The 22,140-nt window shown below is 33.7% G+C and overlaps 1 protein-coding gene across 1 annotated transcript; it reads right to left on the reverse strand.

Moving 5' to 3' along the window:
* Positions 1-452: 452 nt before the first annotated feature.
* LOC122309754 (phosphatidylinositol 4-kinase gamma 5-like) lies at positions 453-4,123 on the reverse strand. The gene is made up of 2 exons (XM_043123388.1): positions 3,852-4,123; positions 453-3,049 (listed from the first exon to the last, which is right to left on the reverse strand). Exon 2 carries the CDS (start codon positions 2,782-2,784, stop codon positions 847-849), a length of 1,938 nt encoding a protein of 645 aa, XP_042979322.1. The 5' UTR covers positions 2,785-3,049; positions 3,852-4,123; the 3' UTR covers positions 453-846.
* Positions 4,124-22,140: the final 18,017 nt, after the last annotated feature.

The raw sequence follows: 22,140 nt of genomic DNA on the forward strand, positions 1-22,140 counted from the left end.
ATTGAATCTAACCTGGCAAAAGTTTGCTCGTTTGTGAATCGTAATTAACTGTTTTGAGTTCAAAAATGTTTTATTGAGTTATAGTAAGGAGAGAAAAATAATTGAATAAATATATTAAAAAATTATTTAAATATTATTTTTATTTTAAAATTTGAACAAAATTAAAGAAATTATATTGAATTTTATATTTGGCCATTGATTAGGTCATTATTAGTTGAAAAAATTGAAAATTGAAAACGGAAAAATATTGTGTTTTTATGAAAAGGCTTTGGTATGCTCTTCCATTTTTTACCTAAAAAGACTGGCCACTGAAAAATGCCAATCAATGCCTTATATCAGTGCCATCTTTAATAAAACTTCCCTCCATTATGAAAGGCAAATGCTTGTATAGTGAAACACCACACACCCCTCTGATAGCATACAATCAAAATATTAACCCATTTCCAAACAGGTTAAAGTTGAACACACTACCATATATATTCACATCAACTTCTTTTTTGGATTTCAGTCTACAAGTTATTTATCAAACAAGTCCATAAAGGAAACTGAGTGAAAGAAAGAAAGAAAGAGATTGGAGGGGGTGGAAAGAGACCCAACTAAAAAAACAAAGGAATACAGCCAATTCTACTCAGCTCGTCGCTTACGGATGAAGCCAAGAATATTTACAGCAGTCGCTACTAAATTTGCTCCCAACTAGATAGAACTCCTGCGAACAAGAAGACCCATAAAAGGCATAATAAACCAAACCTATCCTAACACTCCTTCAGTCCCCACAAGCCTACAAAGTCTTATTTATTTCTTCTTTAGTCCTCTTCTTCTGTCAAGCAACTATAGGTAATCTCGATCTCAAAACTGGCACGACGTACCAAGCCTCTGTCTCTGCCTCTGACCTAGGGTCACAGACTTTCGTTTTCCAAATGCTGGGTAAAGCAGCTCTTGAAACTTCTCCAGAAACATTGTCCATTCATCCTCACTCATGTCTGCCAGCTTCACGAAGCTCATGCTTGCAGGAAGCTGCTCATTTGCACTCCCATGCGCAGAGGATGTATTTGATAAATAGCCATTTTCAAGTTTTGCTCCAGTATGTTTCTGGTGTTTTTTATTTTTCTCCCATAAAACAGTATTCTTCAACGACATCGAAAGCTTTGAAATTGTTGGGATCCTTTCAGCAGCTGGCAGAGTTACAATTCCCTCTTGCTCTTCTTCTCCTTGACTTTCCTCATCCTCATCCTCCTCCTCGATGCTTTCTTCGAGTCTAGACAGTGGACAGCGAACACAACCGCCACTCATTCCAGACTGGAATGGTGCTCTGGCCATATAATCATCTAGTACCATCTTCTTTGGCGTAACGTCTAACTCCATTTCCTCGCAGTCTATATCAAACTGGATATTCTCATCTACAGAATCAGCTTTAGGGGATAACAGCTCCTCTGCTATCGTCCTCCTTGCCTCCATGCATACAACCTCGAGTTCACTAGGCTCCTCCTCACCACTACGGAATTCTCTACTCATCATCTCGCCAATTTCAGCAAGGCAGAGACCGAAAGCGGCAGCCTCCTTGAGGAAAATGGTGCAGAGAACCAAGACCCTGAGACAAGCTTCTCGAATCATGGGAAGCTCCCTAAGCAGCATATCACAATCACAAACAGGGTCAAGATTTTTGATGTACTCAAGCTCATCCTCTGAGAATGGAATTGAAGCCTGCGGCCAGTGAATCCACTCAAAGTATGGGTCCTCCAAAGTTTCTGGCAGGCAAAGGCCATGATCAATAGGAATGAGCTCCACCTGACCAAACCTCCCAACACCATCAAGTTTTCTCACTAAAAGGTTTCCTGCATGTCTGTCCGTGTTAAAAATCCTAACATCTAAGATCCCTATTCGATGCACAGCCGCAACTGGGAAACTAGAGGTGCCATGATCACTGGCATCAAAATCATGTGGGATGAACTGTTGGAAAGATGCAATCTTGCTAACTTGCTTCTTTTTGTGAGGTTTATTACCATTCACCCCATCATTGACATTGAAGATTGAGTGAGTGATCTTCACAAGAGCAGTGGGAGGCACATTTGCAAAGTGATTATCGTCGAGAAGGTAAGCCGCAACCTCTCTGAACCCCGTCTCCCCAACTCGCACTGAACGTTTCAAACCAGGTTGTCCAAGAGCTTTCCCAACAAAGCCCTTTGGATTGTTCGGTGCAAAAGGTTCTTCATCGGTAGGCTTCACAATCGCAACACTCTCACCTCTACTATTCCTAAAATAGTATGCACCACCAAGTCCACCATTAACAGCAATTGGATCAACCCCGTTCTTAATTGCCTTAACAATTTCCTTGACTAGTTGTTTCATTTTAGCAAAGCGATTTGACTGCCCTAATATTTCAATAGGACCACTCCAATCTCTCTGCTGGATATCTCTCCCGGTGGGTGACAGACATGGGGTTGAGGAGCTTCTATGTATAAGGTTCCGTTTAAGAAGAAGTGGGGAATCATTTCGAACGGCACTAAGATCATTCTTCAGCACCATATCCCCAAAAGTCAGCGAGCTCTCCTCTGTAGGGAAGTTTAACGCAAGCTGCAGCCTCCTCTTCACGGTATGGGCATTATCACCACGATCTAATTCCATTCCCAAAACACATCCAGTTTCGGTTTGCACAAAGACGCGTCTTCTCCCTGCAGGCTGTTTCCCTTCAATTCTCCTGCTCCCATGGTATTCCCCGCTAAGCGGGCTCTTGAAGATTGTCACCGCCATCTGAGTCTGAACAGGACTGTCCAATTCACGAGACATTAAATATATATAACTGATGGTTTTTGCAGCCGGCAACAGAGGCGGTGGCGGAAGAGAGTTTCTTCCCTCCCCAGGAGACACCAAACTCCAAAGCCGACAGCAATTGTTGGAGAGCAAAGTATGTCCCCCCAAAAATCATCAATCGATGAAATCAATTTCAAATCCCACCCAAGATTCTCAAAGAATAGAGCAACATAATAGGTCCGTGATGGAAGGAGATGTGAGCTACATCGAGTGAGCCATCGTGCCCAAATAATAAACGAATCTGTAAAAGTGATTATAAATGAATCAAAAATATATACTAACTGCATCAAATAATACATAAATGGCCAACAAGAGTTTCGATCTTGATTAGTAATTCACTTAATTTGGACTAAAATAAACACCGCCCCTCGCCCATTTCCAAAAACAAGAAGAAAGTGGAAAAAAATAGTAAAATGATATTTGGGACCACGAAATGAATCTGCGATATGCCACCGGTTGTAAACGAGGCAGGTCCGTAAGCTTCGTTAACCTTGAGAATTAGAATTCATTAGCGCACCCTTAAGATCTCGGAACCGCATATAAATGCAAACTCCCTCACGAAACCGCGGAGCATTCATTTGGATTAATTAAAAACGTCCGAGTCTCAAAAAGAATCAAATCCTTTCACAACTCGAGCAAACTTCAATAAACCGAAAAAAGTTAGACGACGGCGACTATTTCGACAAAATCGTGGAAGCTACGTTTGGTAACGGAGAATGATGAAAAGAAAAAGGAATGACCTTCAGCCGCGAAACACAGAAGAAGAAGAAGACGAAGAAGAAAAAAGATAAAAGTGACTCGAATACAATTATTGAGCACATTATCCCAACAGCGGAAACACATTGATCAATTCTCAGCTGCCAGAAAGCTCCGCTTGAGGAGATCCCAAAAATAAAATCGGAAGCAAAGTGGATTTTTTTTTGTTTCGTGAAGCCAAACCAACATTGGGGGGAAGAGATTATGGTAACGATGTTGAACCGGCCCAAAACCAAATTAGAGAGAAGGAATTCCCGTAAGTTGACGAAATGGAGAGAGAGACTTACCGGAATGAGAGATCTGGAAGGAGCCGGAGTCAGAAACGCCCTCCGGAGGACGACACCGGCCGCTAGAGACTTTCTTCAAATTGAAGAAGCACCCAAAAGGGCCAACGAACCGAGTCAGAAGAATTGAAACGGGTTCAAGGGCAAGGATCGATCCGAGTTGACTCGGGATAGCCTCCGCTCACTTTCTCTGTTCCTTCTTCTTCTTTTTCCCTCCTTGAGCTTCTGCGCTCTCTCCCTCTCTCTCTCTGCGACTCTCTCGGAATGTTCTTTAACTCGGGGAGTAAAGCCTGGGTTAGAAGCTAACTGACCCTGGTCAAGAATCTGACCGCACTTCCTCACTCTCGGGCTCTGTACCCTCTACCTAGGTTAAGATTCGAAGGCTCTAGAACACGCAATCGGGACCGCTGGATCTGAGATAGGTACGGAAATCTGGAACGCTTGATGAGTGTTAACGTGGAAATAAGGTATTGGGTGGTGACGTGTTGGGCGTCACAGTTAGTGTTCTTTAATACAGTGTCAGCTAATTAACGCGGTTCTACTTCTTTTACCCACTAACAACTATAGAAATGACAGTTATGTAGTATTTAGGTTCGGCTAATTATTTGAAAAAAGTAAATAAATAAATAAGTCATGTCAAAAAAATTAATTTTTTAAAAATAAATTTTAATTTTTAAAAATAATTATATAATATTTAAACACTTCACGATTATATATAATATTATTCTAAAAATTATTATTGCAATATAAATATATCATTATTTTATTTAAGAGAATTCCTTAAGACCAATTTAGTTATTATTGGCCAAATAATATCGTGCCAATCACATAATTATATGTATGACTTCTACCACACTTATCATAAACCAGCAAATATCTAAAAGGGCAATCTCTCTTCTACGCGATTTCAACCCAAATGAACTCTCCTCTCAACCCCCTTTGTCGAATCTCAACCCGAAGAAACTCTTCACGAATCAGGTTGGCTTCGTCGAATCTCAACCCGAAGGAGAACTCCCCACGAATCACACACCCTTCATCGAAACTTAACCTGAAGGAAATCTAGAACCCCGCTTTGTCGAAGCTCAGCCCCCTCCACACAAGGATAACCATTTGAGGGGCACTTTCTGAACTGCATCGGCATTGGCATCAGACTGAGGTGCATTAGTCGGCGTCGAACTAAGGGCGGTGCACAGAGAGCAGCGAGAAAGAGAAGGGCAGAAGGCAGTGCAAATGAGAAATGAGCTAGCATACATCTTGACCTTGATTCTTTATGATGGAGTGTATTTCTCTCACAGTGTTTTTTTCTACATGGCTTGAGTTGAATAAAGAGCTGTTATTGTGGGATTTGCAACCCAACCACTGTGAAGCAAATCTCTTTATTTAAATCCCTATGTTATCCCCCAACTGCCCACTAAATATCAAATTTACCCTTCAACTAGCGAAGTAACTGGAGGGCCTAACGATATGGTCAAGACAATGGTTGACCATAATTATATATACATTTTAGAGGGAAAATAGCTAATGAATAATTCCAATCATTTCAAATAATTAAACTAAAATAGAAAAAATCTATCAAAAATTCAAATTTATCTCAAAATTTTAAATTAAAAAATAAATAATTTTTATTATTTATATCTTAATATTCTATCTAACATAAAATATTTAAAATTTCTTATTTAAAATTACATGAAATGGTCGTTTATTTCAAAGAAGTGCGAAAGCTTTACATATTTATTTAAAAAAAAAAAAAAGTATCGTTTGTTATTAAATTTTTCATGTAAGTTATAAATTTATTTACTTTTTAAAATAATATATAAAGTTTATTATTTATATTTACATCTTAATAAAGTCCTCAGAGTTGCTTCAACACCAATACTTTTCTACTTATTAGTGATTAGGCTGTATTTAAATGTTGAGTTATGAATAGTAATATTTTGTTAGTCTTATTGAGATAGGTTTAACTTCTTTAAATTAAAATAAATTGAACTTTTTATATTGAAATTGTATAGAGTAGGTTGAGATAATTTAAATTTTTTATAAAAAATTTAAAAAGTAATAATTCTCATCAATAGTTAATTTAAAACGAATTAAATTGATTTTATTTTTTCCAAACACACTCTAAAAAGAAAGAACTGTTATAAGTATTAAAAAAAATTATATAAAAATAAATTTATAAATTAATTTAATTTTACATTATATATTAAATTTACTATATATTAAAAATAAATTTATAATTTAACATCTTGCATCAAGTTATATTGATTGATACATTTACTTTTATAAGTAGATTTACTTTTGTTTGTGGCTAAATATTGCTATAAAAAGAATAACAAAATATAAATTGATTCAAAAGCAACCGTATGCCTTGAGTGCCTTCTTTGTTTTTATGGGGTTTCGAGAAAGTCACCGCCATGCCCCAAAAAAAGAGTACATTTTGCTTTATGGTTAGCGCAATGAATAAAGTCAGCGTGCCGCTTGCCTGCGCAGCGAACCTAGCGTAAAAATAATGTTTTTTTTTTTTTTTTATCTAATATTTTTTTAAAATATTTAAAAATAAATAAATCAATACATAAAAAAACACTCTCTTAATTATTAAATAAAAAAAATACTATATATCAAATAAAGCGATAAGAATTAGGCGACACAATAACTTATTTCTATCACAATTATTCATCTAGTTTTTTCTAGGTAAGAAAATTGGATGCAACTTTGCTTGCTGATAAGACAATGCCCTCCTTCTTTCGACCAGCCAAACAAAAACTTAGCTTACTAATTCGACTACTTGACTATTTATATGAAAATAAAAATTAGAAAAATAAGAAAAAAAAAAAACAAAATCAAAACATTTTATGTTTTTATATATCTAATGAATAATACAACGTCGCAAATTTTATTAATAAACTTTAAACACTGATATGTCATGAATTTCTTTGATATTTTCTTATATATTGAAGTAAGATTCAGCTAAAATCAATTCAATTCAATTTAATTTTAAACTGAGATTAGCATTCAAATATCAAACTATCAAATTACTAAATTTATCTCAACTAAAAATCTCTTTATACGTTAAACTCATAATCTTTTTCAACTTCTCATAAATACATCTAAACTTATCTTAGGTAGGTCCTATAAAACTCACTCTACCATTTCATCTCATTTCTATTTATAAAAAACTCAATTTAGCTCAACTCAACTCAACTCAATATCTAAACAAGGTCTTAATCATCTTTCATATTGTCTTTTCAATTGCATCTTGCTTTTCTTCATGTGTAGCATCCAATTGTCTAGTTATGGTATACTTTTTCTTTGTTCTCCTTTCTTTGTCAGTCCATGTTGCAAATTGAGACAATACTCATTGAATATAGAAATTTTATATACAAAGATTCGACATGATCCGATAATAATCTTTTTATGAGATGCTAACATTCTACATATCTTGTTATCATATTTAGATTTTTCCAAATCAAACTATTTAATTATGATTAATATTATACCTTTTGTAACTAATGTAAATAATATAATGTAACCTTTCTTTAAAGACACGAAAAGAATAAAAACACGAAATGTCCTCATAATGCCAAAATGTCAAGTTGGCAAATAATTCGAATGTTACATCAATTCATATATTTCATTTACACGTCAGCAATTGATTTACATTTAGTAACATTGCATTATTAATCCATTACAATTTACACCACCAACTACTTTTTTTTAATAGCACACTTATTACAAGTACTACCAACAACCAGCCAATTATAGGCGCGCGTTACGTCCATTAAACACAACTTTACCCACAACTTCATGCCTTAGATGAGACTGTAATGTATAGAATTGATATTTGCAATTTTAGCGTGTGAAAATCCATCGTATTTTATTTGAAAAAAATTAAAAGAAAAATTTGGAATCTGTATAAAAGAGAAAATTACTTTTTAAGGATAATACTACTATACCCGCTAAGAAAAGCCACCGACAGTTCTTGTCGAACATGCGAAAAAAAAAATTTTCCAAACATTTTTTAAGCCTCTTAAACATTTAAAAAAATTATTAAAAAATACTTCATTAACCATTATAAAAAAAATACAATCGATGAGTTTTGTCGGTGGCTTTGCTTGATGGGAATATAATTTCTTAAAAAATATATTCATGACTGTACTACGTCTACCGAGAAATCCCGTCAAGGATTTCTACCGAAAGTGCAAAAAAAGTTTTCAATTTTTAAACCCCTAGCATTTAAAAAAAACTACAAACTCATTAAAAAAATAACTTCATTAACCTGTACAAATCCTCGATGGGATTTCTTTTTTAATAATAAATTTCATCTTTTTTTAGAATAAGTACATAACTTGCATGTCATAAAATTGTATCGATCATTACTTGTATCAAACTATCTCATATTAAATATATTTTGTGCCAAACCCATATCACACATAATCCAAACCAATGTTTTAAATTTTATTCAGGTGATCATTCCGACTTAAGTACTGGAACTAAATATTTCAGAACTTGTATGTTTTGGTATATCATTTCGAGATTAACTATATATTATATATAAATATTTATATGTATATATAAATTAACAACTAATAAAACAAATACATGTATATGTAAGTGTGTATCATGTATGTGCATATATATATGGAAGAACTGATGATTTATAAAATGAATATACGTTGACAAAATGAAAACTTGAGACGAGACAACAAAAAATGATATTTAAAAAAAAAAAAAGATGACAATGAGACATATTTTAAGTTACAAAAAAAAATTAAGATTATATAAATACATTTTATATTTTATAACTAATTAAATATCATTTAGATTTAAAATTTATAAATATTTTATCTAAGCATAAAAAAATTATAAAAATAGTCTGGAATGAAATAGGGTCCGAAATGTCAATTTTAACAAAAATTTAACCAGAATGACTGAAACAGGTCTGAATTTAGATCGAAACAAAATGAATAAGTATAGTAGACCAAATACTAAATTAGAATGGAAAATTACAACAGTTTCAAAACAAAATTAGAAATATTTTAATAAATAATTATATTTAAAAGCATTTACACAATACATTATCTATGTGTCATAATTTGATTTAGAAGATAAATTTTAAAAATTAAATATTACAAATCAAATTATATCATGTGGATGATGTGTGGTGTAAAGATTATTAAATATCATTCATCTTAATGAATAGTTATAGTTTAAAGTTCTTATATTCAGTAGTCCTACACCACACATATGTTAAGTGACAGAAATAAAAAGATAAAAAATAAAAATAAGTGTATGATATAAGGCTACTGAATAAGAATTTATATATTCATAAAGAAATTACACAAAAGTAATCATATAAACTGACGTGACTTCAAGTAATTTATTATATCTATTTTACAATAAAAATAATTTTATAATTTGACGAATTTCATAAAATTACGTCAATTTATAAAATTATTTTTATTTAATTTTTTTATGATTAAAATATTTATCTATTTTAATTTCTCTTGATAAAAGTGGGGTGGTTTGGTTTGTTATAAAATATAATTGAGATTATTTTTAAAATTAAATTGAATAATAATATATATAATCGTAAAATATGTAAGTATTATATAATTATTTAAAAAATTAAAATTTATTATTAAAAAATTAATTTTATTTAATATAAATATTATATTTATTTAATATTTTTAAAATAATTATACAGAATTTATATATTCAGCATTGTAAATATTATCTTTCAATCGATTTAGATGGTAAAAAAAACAAAATATTTGATAGTACGATGTACGAAGACAAAAATTTAAGAGTTTATTATATAAAATAATTGTACGAATCTCATTATTCCGACCGGTCATGTCAGTGCAAAATCCTTGATTGATACAATTGTCATTCATCGAGAGGTGAAGTTTTGCCATCAATTCGATATACGAAAAGTAAGTATAATAGTAAAGGGAAGTGCTACGCTCACAGAGGAATCCTCACCGAACAACAACATTTTTTTTTTTAAACAATTTAAATATTTTTTTAAAAATAAAAAAATAACAAATTTATTGAAAAACAGTTTCTTAAACATGAAATAAAAAAATATTAAAAATAAAATAAAATACAATTTGGTAAGAAATTTATGTGAGAATTAGGGGTGGCAATATATTATATGACCCGTTAACCTAACACAAATACGACATCATAATAACATATTAGAATTTAATTTTAACGGGTTTGGATCAACACAGATTGTCCTGTTAAGACAATTTGGTAAGAAATTTATGTGGGGAAATGGGAATAGTATTTTCCAATAGTAAAACTTGCATAAAAATTGCTTTCTAATTGGCCAAGAGTATATCCATCCGGATCTCCATAAAATTTTTTATAATTTAATTAAAAATTACATTCTCTAAAATTTCTTCTTTTGTCTAATTATCTTTTTTACAAATATCATATTCTACTAAATACTTATACGATTTTGACTACTAGATACAGTATTATTTTTCAAACCGAAATTTGTATTATAAAAATAGTAATTTTTTTTTTAATAATGCTAAATTTTCTAACGTGATGAAATTTTTTAATATCTACTATTTATCAGTTTCTCTAATGGTAATATCTAGTCACGTGTTGATGATAAAAAAATTTTTCATTTATATAACGGTAACATTTTTTGTCATTTCTCTAATGATAAGATTTTGAAGATTTTTTCTAACAGTAACATTTTGAATTTCTACCTCCAACGGTAACATTTTTTGTCTTTTCTTTAACAGTAATTTTTTTTTGTCTTCTTTCAAACGGTAACATTTTTTTTCTATATGTAATAATAACTTTTTCATCTATAAATACGCATTCTGCTTGCACTCACATTCTCACAAATTCAAGCCTCATTTGATCTAAAGAACTGAAATTATTACAGTCTCTCCTGATCTCTCACTCCCTTCGTCAAATGATTCGTATATTTTTTCGTAAATTATTTACATACTTATCATCTGAAGATGAGTTATATGTTGCTCTTAATGACGAGGTCGATGGACAGTCATTGAGGCATCGTGGCAATCGCCAACACCGTAAGTTTATTCGACATGATTATATTTAAGGGCACAAGCACCTGTTTCGTAATTATTTCACAGAAAAGCCAGTATATCACTCGAATCTATTTCAAATGAGATTTCAGATAAGCCGTCTCTTATTTCTCTGTATTCTAAATAAGGTAAAGTCTTACAAACCGTATTTCATCCAGAGAAGAGATAATGTCAGAAGACTTAGTTTATCTTCTATGTAAAAGATAACCGCAACACTTAGAATGCTGATGTATGAGATTATTGGAGATTTTATGGATGAATATATACGCATTGGTAAAAGTACCGCAATAGAGAGCCTAAAAAAATTCTCTGAGACAATAGTAAGTGTTTTTTCAGATGAATATTTTTGGTCTCCAAATGCCAATAATATTGCTCGATTGCTTATGGTTGGTAAACAACGGGGACTCCCAAGAATGCTGTGAAGCATTGACTGCATGCATTAGAAGTGAAAAAATGATCCTGCATGTGACGCTCCGAAATTCTGTTTGGGATCGGACGGACATTTGAAGCATCGAGACATGCAACACAAGGTTACCTGCCCCCGTTCATGACATATAAGATGCAATATTCCTAACATGCATCTAATAATATGCAATATTCGCAGCGGATAAATTTTTTCTTTAGCCATACTATGCACCAAATTGAAAATATCTCAAATGCTTAAAACATACTTCATATGTAAAGACCCATTGAACAACTAAGATTATAATACTAGTCCAAAATGCTTATGATCCAAAAAATACTGGAGATGCAACTCCATCGTATAAGTAGTAATTTACGTTAACTACTATATTAACATTGACGTCACATCGTTGCTCAGTCAACTGTGTTTAGTTGGTCAGCTCATGATTCTCCTTCAGGTCCTGTAACAAGATCTACCATTCAGGAGGAATGGTAGTTGAGACTACCAAAGTGAAATTTGATTACAAATCTCAGTAAATTAACAAAAAAACTTATATGTAGGCTAATGATGCATGGATGACAGTAAAAGCATGAATGCTTAATCAAATTCATAAATAATTAAAGCATAACTTGCCGTACAACATAACATAACTGACATAACTTAAATTGAAACGTGAACTGAACTTGACTTGACATGAACTTGATCTAAAATTTGACTTATCATGAATGTGTTCTGAAACTTGACTTAACATGAAAAATACGTACTCTAAAGTTGTTGTGGCCCCATGTATTCTACACATCACAATACAGTTAAATACATACTCCACAGTTGTTGTGGCCCCATGTATTCTACACGTCACAATGCAGTTAAATACATACTCCACAGTTGTTGTGGCCCCATGTATTATACGAAAACTTATTTTTTAACTGCTTAAATACATACTCCACAGTTGTTGTGGCCCCATGTATTTTACGTGTTATAATTGTTGTGTCTCACGTAGTGTATGCGTCACAATTGCTGTGACCCCATACATAAGTAATCAAGGTGAAACGTGACTGGAATACGAAAGGACTGAAGCCCTGACGTAACATAACGTGACTTGAACATAACTTAAAATACATGACCAACTTGAGATAGAAACATTTCGTAACATGGCATAACATATAATAGACAACATATTTAACATGACATACTTGCAACACTGAATATTACATGACTTGACATACATGTAATAAATGACATACTTAGCATGATGTACTTGTAATGTACAACAATATATGACAGAATATATTATGTAACAGATAAAAACTGATGACGGAATAAATTCTGTATAACAGATAATTACGTGATAACTTGGCATGGTATGACATATATGCTAACACACATACATACACTATAGTTCCTTTACTTAGCACACATATATAGTAGACTGCTAGTAAGTAAAAAACTAACTTACATCGATCTCTGCGTTTCTTATAAAACCTTAAGCGCGATCACGAGGAACTGTAATTAGTGATTTTAAAAGTTAGCACTAAATCACTAATAATTTGAAATATGGAAAATACTAACTTAAATAGTAAAATTTCAATTTTACTCTCTACATGTAGAAAAATGACCGTTTTACCCATAACTTAAGGATTTTGCATACTAACTTCAAAAGTCACCAAAATTTACATGACTCATATAAATTTTATCCTCAACTCAAATATCAATTTAGAAAAATTTAAACTAATCACAACTATTAAAACTCCATAGGGCCGAAATTCCCATATGCTATTTCCATTGATTTTTGTTTCTAACTTGTTTTGATTAACCTTTTGATCTATGATTTATAAAAATGTGATCTTCAAACCAAACCATCATATGGTTTAAAAAGATGTCCTAAAACATATATAACTTTCTAATTCAAGATCACATGGTTAAACATTAACCAAAACATAAATTGAGCTAATAACATCCACACTTTGGCCTATCCGAATATCTCTTTGAATAAAATTTCATATCTTTGAAACTAACATCAAATATCTTCAAAATAATAATATAACATGTATATAAGATGTTTAGGATTCTCCAATAAAATTATCAAAGTCATTGGAATAGGTTTAGACCACCAAAGAGTTAAACTTTCTCAAAACAGAAACTGTTTTTCCTCTTCCAGTTTCTAAGTTTTTAAATCTAAGAAAATATTTCATCAAAACCTTTAATCATGCAAAAATCCTCAACCAATAATCATATACGCATGTTAACAATACTCCATAAAAATTTCGGACCAATATCTATCCATTAGCTTGGTCAAAAACTCCAAACTATAACATATTTTCCAGTTTATCTCTTAGAATAACCTTTTTATAATTTACACAATATTTTACTGACCAAATGATTTTCAAATGGGACAAATAAGATATTCACGTAAACTAGACTAAAAAAGGAACAACTTATATGAAGGAGACTTTATGATAAAATACTTACAAAAGTTTCGAAATGGGCATGCAAAAGAACTCCTAAAAGCTGTCTGAGAGAGAGTGTTTGATATTCTTTTAATGAAAAGTGTAAATGAAGATAATTTCGTGGGGGTGACTGGAGATACTTATGGATGAGATATGGAAGAGATGAAGCTGGAGTGAAAGTTGAGTGTAGATCTCTCTTACCCAGAGTGAGAGTTAAGTGTAGGTCTCTCCTACCCGAAGTGAGAGTTAAGTGTAGGACTCTCTTACCCAGTAATATCTACAAAATTAGCTCAAGATATTTTTATCCAATAATATTTACAGTTTTGAACAGACGTTTTATCCGAAAAAATGAAAAAGAGTTATTGCGCCATAAAACCTTAAATAACCCACCGAGTCTAATGGCATAAACCATAATACATTTAGACACTTCTAACTATTTCCAATAATCAAAACACACTTCTGATACCATAATGAGTAATAATACTAACTATGTAGTTAGACTAAAATCTATATGATTAATGGATTCGTGAAAACTTATAGAGTTTTCACGAGATTCCTAAAGTTAATAGAAATTTCACAATTGAATTTCTAGCGGGCTGTTACACTGCAGCCTGGAAAAGTATGTACTCTGGTTACATTCATGAACCAACTATTATTTTAAAAGCAGTTGCTTCATATGATCTCTGGATATGGCATGTATTTTTTGGTATGCGCGGTTCACGTAACGACATTAATGTGCTAGAGAGATTTTCTATTTTCATAGAACTTGCCCAAGGGTGTGTTCTTCCAGTTAATTACACAATCAATGGCAACGACTATACTATGGGGTATTACCTTGCACATGATATTTATCACAAGTGGCAAACTTTTGTAAATATGATTTCATCACCACAAGGGAATAAGAAGAAAATTTTTGTAAAAGCACAAGAATCGGCAATAAAAGATGTCGAGTGTGCATTCAGGGTACTTCAATAACAATTTGCAATCATTTGTGGACCTTCCCAAATATTCAAAACTAATGAACTAACAAATATAATGAAAGCATGTGTTATTTTATATAATATGATCATTGAAGACGAGCGTAATGATAGTGAGGGTCCGAACATTGAGTATGATCAACATGATGATGAAATCTCGAAACTGTCGCGCAATCATACAACTGAGCTTACAGACTTCATCCAGCGTCATTATCATATTAGAGATAGCTTGACACATCATCAGCTCCAAGCAGATCTAGTTGAACATCAATGGCTATTATATTCCCAACAATAGATATGTCGCATTATAGTATAATATTTTCTTCATGTTAGTAGTAACTATATTTGAGGTAATCAAATTTTCATTCCTATTTCATTCATGTTAGTAGTGACTATATTTGAGGTAATTTGTAATAGTTTCTGAAATTGTAATGGTCAATTTGATTGTTTCAAAATATCAATTTACACAAGTATTACTCAAAAAAAAAAGTCTTAGTATAAATAATATACTCATCCATCATTGTCTGTAACATAAAATAAAGAAATAATTTTTTTACAAAAAAAAGGTATTCAATCCAAATCTGCTGCATCATTGCGTCTCACCATGATTTTCCTCTGCAAATGTTGGAAATATAACCACTACATTTGTAACAACCCGCTAGAAATTTAATTTAAGGAATTTCTATTGGAAACCCCGTGAAAACTCTATAAGTTAGCTTATTGTAATATCCGCTCCTTTTTTCTTCTTCTTTCTCTTTCCTCCCTTTCCTCTTCATGGCCGACGTACATGTTGGTTCCTCCACCATAGCCGTTCGGTCCAAGCTTCCAGCCGGCGCCACCTCCGGCCACCGTGCCTCACCTCCCACACCGGCATGACCCTCCATCACCGGCGACCACAACCTCACCGATGGTGAGTTAAACCGGCTACCCGATCTCTCTCTATCTCCCTTCAAAGAAATGGGTCTTCAACCTTTTTTCACCTCTTTGGACCACCATACACGGCCGAAATGGCCACCAAGCACCACCAACGGAACCACCATGTCAAGAGCTTCCTCCCCATGTCTTTCTTTTCCCCTAACTCTCACTCTTTCTCCGATGGGTCTTCACACACACACGTTCGGTTGCACCGCCGTGCACCACCGTACACGGCCACCCATGGTGTTTCACCACCACCACCTTGTTCCTCTCATCACCACGAACTTCCCCAAGAAATTTCATAGCCAACGGAGCTATGTGGAGCTCTCACTCTCCCTCACTCTCCAAGGCCGAAAATGGCTTCAAACGGCCAATCCGCCGCCGTCAGCCACCGTATGGCCACCACCTCGCCACCACAGCTTCACCACATATTCCTCTACCTTTCCCTAGCTTCCCATGAAGTTTTATGGCTTTCATCCACCTCAGGCGAACACCTAGCATTTCGGATTTACTGTTCACGGCATGATGCCGCCGTGCTCCGCCACCTTTGACCACCATGAGCCTTCCAAGGCCACGCCTAGCTTTTCTCAAGCTCAAACTACCACTTTACGTGGTGGACAGCCACCGTACGCGGTGTTACTGCCACGTACGCTCCTCCGACGCATAATCGTGACGAGCAGCGAGCGACGCACGGGTTAGCCCGTCAATGGTATAACCCTCTATCTTTAGTTATTTATGTTTAAAGTAGTTGATTGGTTGGATCGTAGACTGCGTAATTAATAATTGTGGAGTTCGTTGCGTAGTTGTGAAGCGAAATGTAGTTGTGAAGTGTTGGGCTTGAATTGTAGTATTGTGGATTGTACCATGAAGTGTGGACATGAGATGGATGCCGTAGTTGTGATATGGCATGATGTGTGAAGAGAGTATGCGTGGAGCGTATTCTGTATAGTACAGCGACGCGTCATGTGACGTGTGATATAGTGATGTGTGGCGTAGAATGAAGGGAGTACATGAGTGTATTCCGTGTTGTATGGCGATGCACCGTGTGATGTGCATCGTGATGGTATAACCTTCTATCTATAGTTATTAACGTTTAAAGTAATTGATTGGTTGGAAACTTTTGGAGTTAGTATGCAAAATCCTTAAGTTATGGGTAAAACGGTCATTTTCCCACATGTAGAGAGTAAAATAAAAATTTTACTCTTTAAGTTAGTATTTTCCATATTTCAAATTAGTAGTGATTTAGTTATAACTTTTAGAATCACTAATTACAGTTCCTCGTGATCGCACTTGAAGTTTTATAAGAAACGCGGAGATCGAGGTAAGTTAGCTTTTAACTTACTAGCAGTCTACTGTGTATGTGTGCTAAGTAAAAGAATTACAGTGTATGTATGTATTGTATCATATGTGTCATGCCATGTCAAGTTATCATGTAATTGTCTATTATACAGAATTTATTCTGTCATCAATTTTTATCTGTTACATAATATATTCTGTTATATATTACTGTACATTACAAGTACGTCATGCTAAGTATGCCATCCATTACATGTAAGTCAAGTCATGTAATATTCACTGTTGCAAGTATGTCATGTTAAATATGTTGTCTATTATATGTTATGCCATGTTACGAAATGTTTCTATCTCAAGTTGGTCATGTATTCTAAGTTATGTTCAAGTCACGTTATGTTACGTCAGGACTTCAGTCCTTTCGTATTCCAGTCACATTTCATCTTGAGTACATTATGATGTGTAGAATACATGGGGCCACAACAACTGTGGAGTATGTATTTTTAATGTTAAGTCAAGTTTGTGTAGAATACATGGGGCCACAACAACTGTGGAGTATGTATTTAACTACAATTGTGATGCGTAAAATATATGGGGCCACAATAACTGTGGAGTATGTATTTTTCATGTTAAGTCAAGTTTGTGTAGAATACATGGGGCCACAACAACTGTGGAGTATGTATTTTTCATGTTAAGTCAAGTTTGTGTAGAATACATGGGGCCACAACAACTGTGGAGTATGTATTTTTAATGTTAAGTCAAGTTTGTGTAGAATACATGGGGCCACAACAACTGTGGAGTATGTATTTAACTACAATTGTGATGCGTAAAATACATGTGGCCACAATAACTGTGGAGTATGTATTTTTCATGTTAAGTCAAGTTTGTGTAGAATACATGGGGCCACAACAACTGTGGAGTATGTATTTTTAATGTTAAGTCAAGTTTGTGTAGAATACATGGGGCCACAACAACTGTGGAGTATGTATTTTTCATGTTAATTCAAGTTTCAGAGCAAGTTTATGCTAAGTCAAGTTCAGTTCATGTTTCAATTTAAGTTATGTCAATTATGCTATGTTGTACGCTAAGTTATTTTTTAATTACTTATGAATTTGATTATGCATTTATGCTTTTACTGTCATCCATGCATCATTAGTCTGTGTGGAAGTTTTTTGTTAACTTGCTGAGATTTGTAATCAAATCTCACTGTGGTAGTCCCAACTACCATTCCTCCAGAATGGTAGATCTTGTAACAGGACCTGAAGGAGGACCAAGAGCTGACCAACTAGACACAGTCGACTGAATGACGGTGCGTCGTTAATGTTAATATAGTAGTTAAATTACTACTTGTACGATGGAGTTTCATCTCCAGTACTTTTGGATCATAACTATTTTGGAATAGTGCTGTGATCTTAGTTATTCAATGGATCTTTATGTATGAAATATGTTTTAAGTATTGGGATATTTTCAGTTTGGTGCATAGTATTGCTAAAGAAAAAAAATTATCCGCTGCGAATATTGCATAATGTTAGATGCATGTTAGGATTATTGCATCTTATATGTCATGAACGGGGGCAGGTAACCTTGTGTTGCATGTCTCGACGCTTTAAATGTCTGTCCGATCCCAAACGGAATTTGGGGGCGTCACAACATTTCTGGTGTGGTACTCACATCCATCATAATAATGCGTTGATTCGCTTCCTTCTTGGCAAGCGCTAATTTCTTTGTCTCCAACTTCAGTCTTTCATCTTTTTGAAAGATTTTATTTAGTTCTTTTTTCTCTTCATTTTTCATTTTTTCGACCTCCAACCTTAGTTTTTCATTCTCGAGACGCATTTTTTTTTCCACTTTTTCCCTATCATATTCCATCTTCTTGGCCCTGAGGTGAAAAAACTATTTCTCCTGAATGCATAACTCTTCCAAAAGTGTATACTTCATCTTCCCGAGCATAAAATTTTCCTCTGCTTGCCTGCCTTGGGCTTTTAATTTTCCTTTCTCAGCTTTCATTTCCATTGGTCTATCTAATTCAATCACGTCATTATCCATCACATTATCATCATTGAGATCAAAGACTGAATCTACCGTAGTGCTTGAACATCTAGTCGGGGTAGGGGACGAGGATATCGTTTTTCTTCGCTTTGGATCCTCCTTTGTAGAATATCAAATCTATTTATGTTGGTCTTTCAATATGTGCCAATAATGCTCGAACTGGAAGGAACATTTATCTAACGATTGGCACATAACTTTGACCTTGTCAAACTTGCAAGTAAACAAATAATTTTATGTTAAGCCAATGTACAAAAAAATTAATTATTCGTAAAACAAGTAAGAGTATGGATATTCTATATTGTCTTATTCAGTCATGCCATATTGATTCAACCTTTCAACCTGGGCTAGTTTTGCTCAAAATTTGTTTGTCACCTTTTGAATAACTGATCACCAATGTATTAAAGACTTTATGGTCTGGTCATTTGTGGTTTTCTTAAATTGTTGGAAGTATTCAAAATTTTTTTTCCATAGTTGGGAGTGTTTTTGGTCTGTTTCTTAGACTGCATCAGGGTTACAATTAAGCCATGTGGAGACAAGTAACTTGCCTTCTTCAAGGTTGAAGTTTGCACCCTTAACTGATTTCGTAACGCCAATAGAATCGTTATGGAGTAGGGGTGGAGAGTCCTCAAAAGTCATAGGCGAGCTTTCACTTTACTCACCGCAAATTTGGTTGAGTTGAGGATCTTGATTTAGGAGGTTGGTGAAGTACATATATCCAAGATCTTGTGAATCCATATCTAAAAAATCATTGAAATGTTAGACACGTAACTATGAAGTTTGTGATTTATTCATCGCTGGCTTAGGAACCAAATGGTGAAATTTTAGAAATTTGGCCACCCTCTCATGGTTACAACAACCGGTTACCTATACTTGTTGGTCATTCAGGTTATCTAGCCATTGAGGAAATGACCATAAATTTTCTATATTCCCACCAGGCCTTGTCATCATCACAGCCGATGAGATTTAATTTACACATTACATTTCTATTACAACATAACACAAATCAATGACAGAGCACAAAACAATGTAACAGAATTGACCAATTCATATATTCATACAAAACAACAACCAAACAGCATTCAAATCACAATAGAGCTAAATAAAAGCATTTCTATCCGGTGCATTTATATCGAATATATAAATAAATGAGGTTCAAAATGATGTAAATATTGATAACATGTATAAGCAAAGAGCTCAACATCAAATGGTTACAAAGCTCCACCCGAACCCCGATTGCCTTTTGTGAAAAGTGTCACAAATTTCAATATGGCAATCCGAGTGAGGATTTCCTTGCCATATCAATGGGGTCCCATTAACACTTGTGAATTAACCCACACTATAACACCACCATCACAGCCTAATAACAGCCCATCTGCTTCTCGAGATACGAAACACTGCAAATGATCCAACAACACAAAACAAATTACTCTTTGGAAATAGCAATGAAAGTGCAGATAGCTAAGAACTTAATTTTGGGAAAAACAAATGCAACCATGTAAATTGGATTAGTGGGCAGCACGTGCAATTACAAATCAATAATTAAGAGGTTAAACAATGCTAACTTTATTACTTTACAATTCATCTAAAGGTATCTAGCACTCTGTGGATATCATATCTCTCAAGATCTTGAACGACCAGATCAACGAAATACAAGAAAAGGAAGAGCATGACAGTAGTTGATTATGCCCATTACCAAGGCACCAAAAGGATTTTTCATCCATACCTTGATACTAAAGATATAAAAAAAACTTATAATTCCTAAAAACAATGGATGTACTAAAAGATGAAGTTAGACATTAGAAAATGTGTTCGTTTAAGGGGAAAAAAAGGGCTAACAACAATTGGGCAGCTAAAAGCATATTAATTTCTAATGTTTTGTGCAACAAATAGTAGAGCATAGAGAATTCATTTATAGGTATGGAGTTTTGCTGCAGAGTGAAGGGTGATTGGTTCTATGGATAAAGGAGATTAAAAGTGGAGAAGGAATGAGGACATTATTGTGTGAATTTGGAGGTTCACAGTATCTGAAAAATAATAAAAATGGACCAATTCATAGGGCGTATAGACTTAATAATTTAGTACACTACAAAAAAGCCATTGGAGTTGCTGCAAATAGGTCGAACATGACTTCATTTTATTGAAATGAAATAACTGAATGACATAAGCTAGGGTTCTTAACATATGGTAAAAGGTAGTTGATGGTGTTTTTGTTTTCTTGGCATAATTTGGTGCCGCTTGATTTGTCAAGTATTCATAAACTCCTTACTAAAAAATCTGTTGCCTAGGTTAAAATGGTGCAAGTTGGATTGTCAGAATAGCCAGTTAAACATACAATATATAAATGAGCTCGATCCAACTTTGCAGATTGGAACACACCCATAACGTTTGGACTTCAATGATCTTGAGCTTAGAATAGAGTATTTGGAATTTAGAAACATATTTTTATTTTTGGGAAAAACTATCTCATATTCAGGTATTTCTTTTTCCCTCCCATAAACTTATTGATAGTCCAATTTGATTGCTTTAGAGGTAGCTAGGGGGACAAAAATAAAGGTATGGACTAAGTTCTACTACACTTAATAATACCAAGTTACCCATGAAACAAGAGATATTGTAACAATCCGCTAGAAATTCAATTGTGAAATTTCTATTAGTTTTAGGAATCTGGTGAAGACCCCATAAGTTTTAACGAATCCATTAATCATTTAGGTTTTAGTCTAACTACATAGTTAGTGTTGTTACTTACTATGGTATCAGAAGTGTGTTTTGATTATTAGAGATAGTTAGAAGTGTTAAAATGTATTATGGTTTGTGCCATTAAACTCGGTGGGTTATTTAAGGTCTTATGGTGCAATAACTCTTTTTCATATTTTCGGATGACGTCTGTTCAAAACTGTGGATATTATTGGATAAAAATATCTTAACCTGATTTTATGAATATTATTGGATAAAAAATATTTTGATCAGATTTTTATGGATATTATTGGATAAAAATATATTGAGCTGATATTTGTGGATATTATTGGATAAAAATATCTTAAACTAATTTTCGTAGATATTATTGGATAAAAAATATCTTGAACTAATTTTTGTAGATATTATTAGGTAAGAGAGACCTACACTTAACTCTCACTCCAGCCTCAT

The sequence above is a fragment of the Carya illinoinensis genome, chromosome 5, assembly GCF_018687715.1.
Source record: "Carya illinoinensis cultivar Pawnee chromosome 5, C.illinoinensisPawnee_v1, whole genome shotgun sequence".
Classification (NCBI taxonomy): Eukaryota; Viridiplantae; Streptophyta; class Magnoliopsida; order Fagales; family Juglandaceae; genus Carya; species Carya illinoinensis.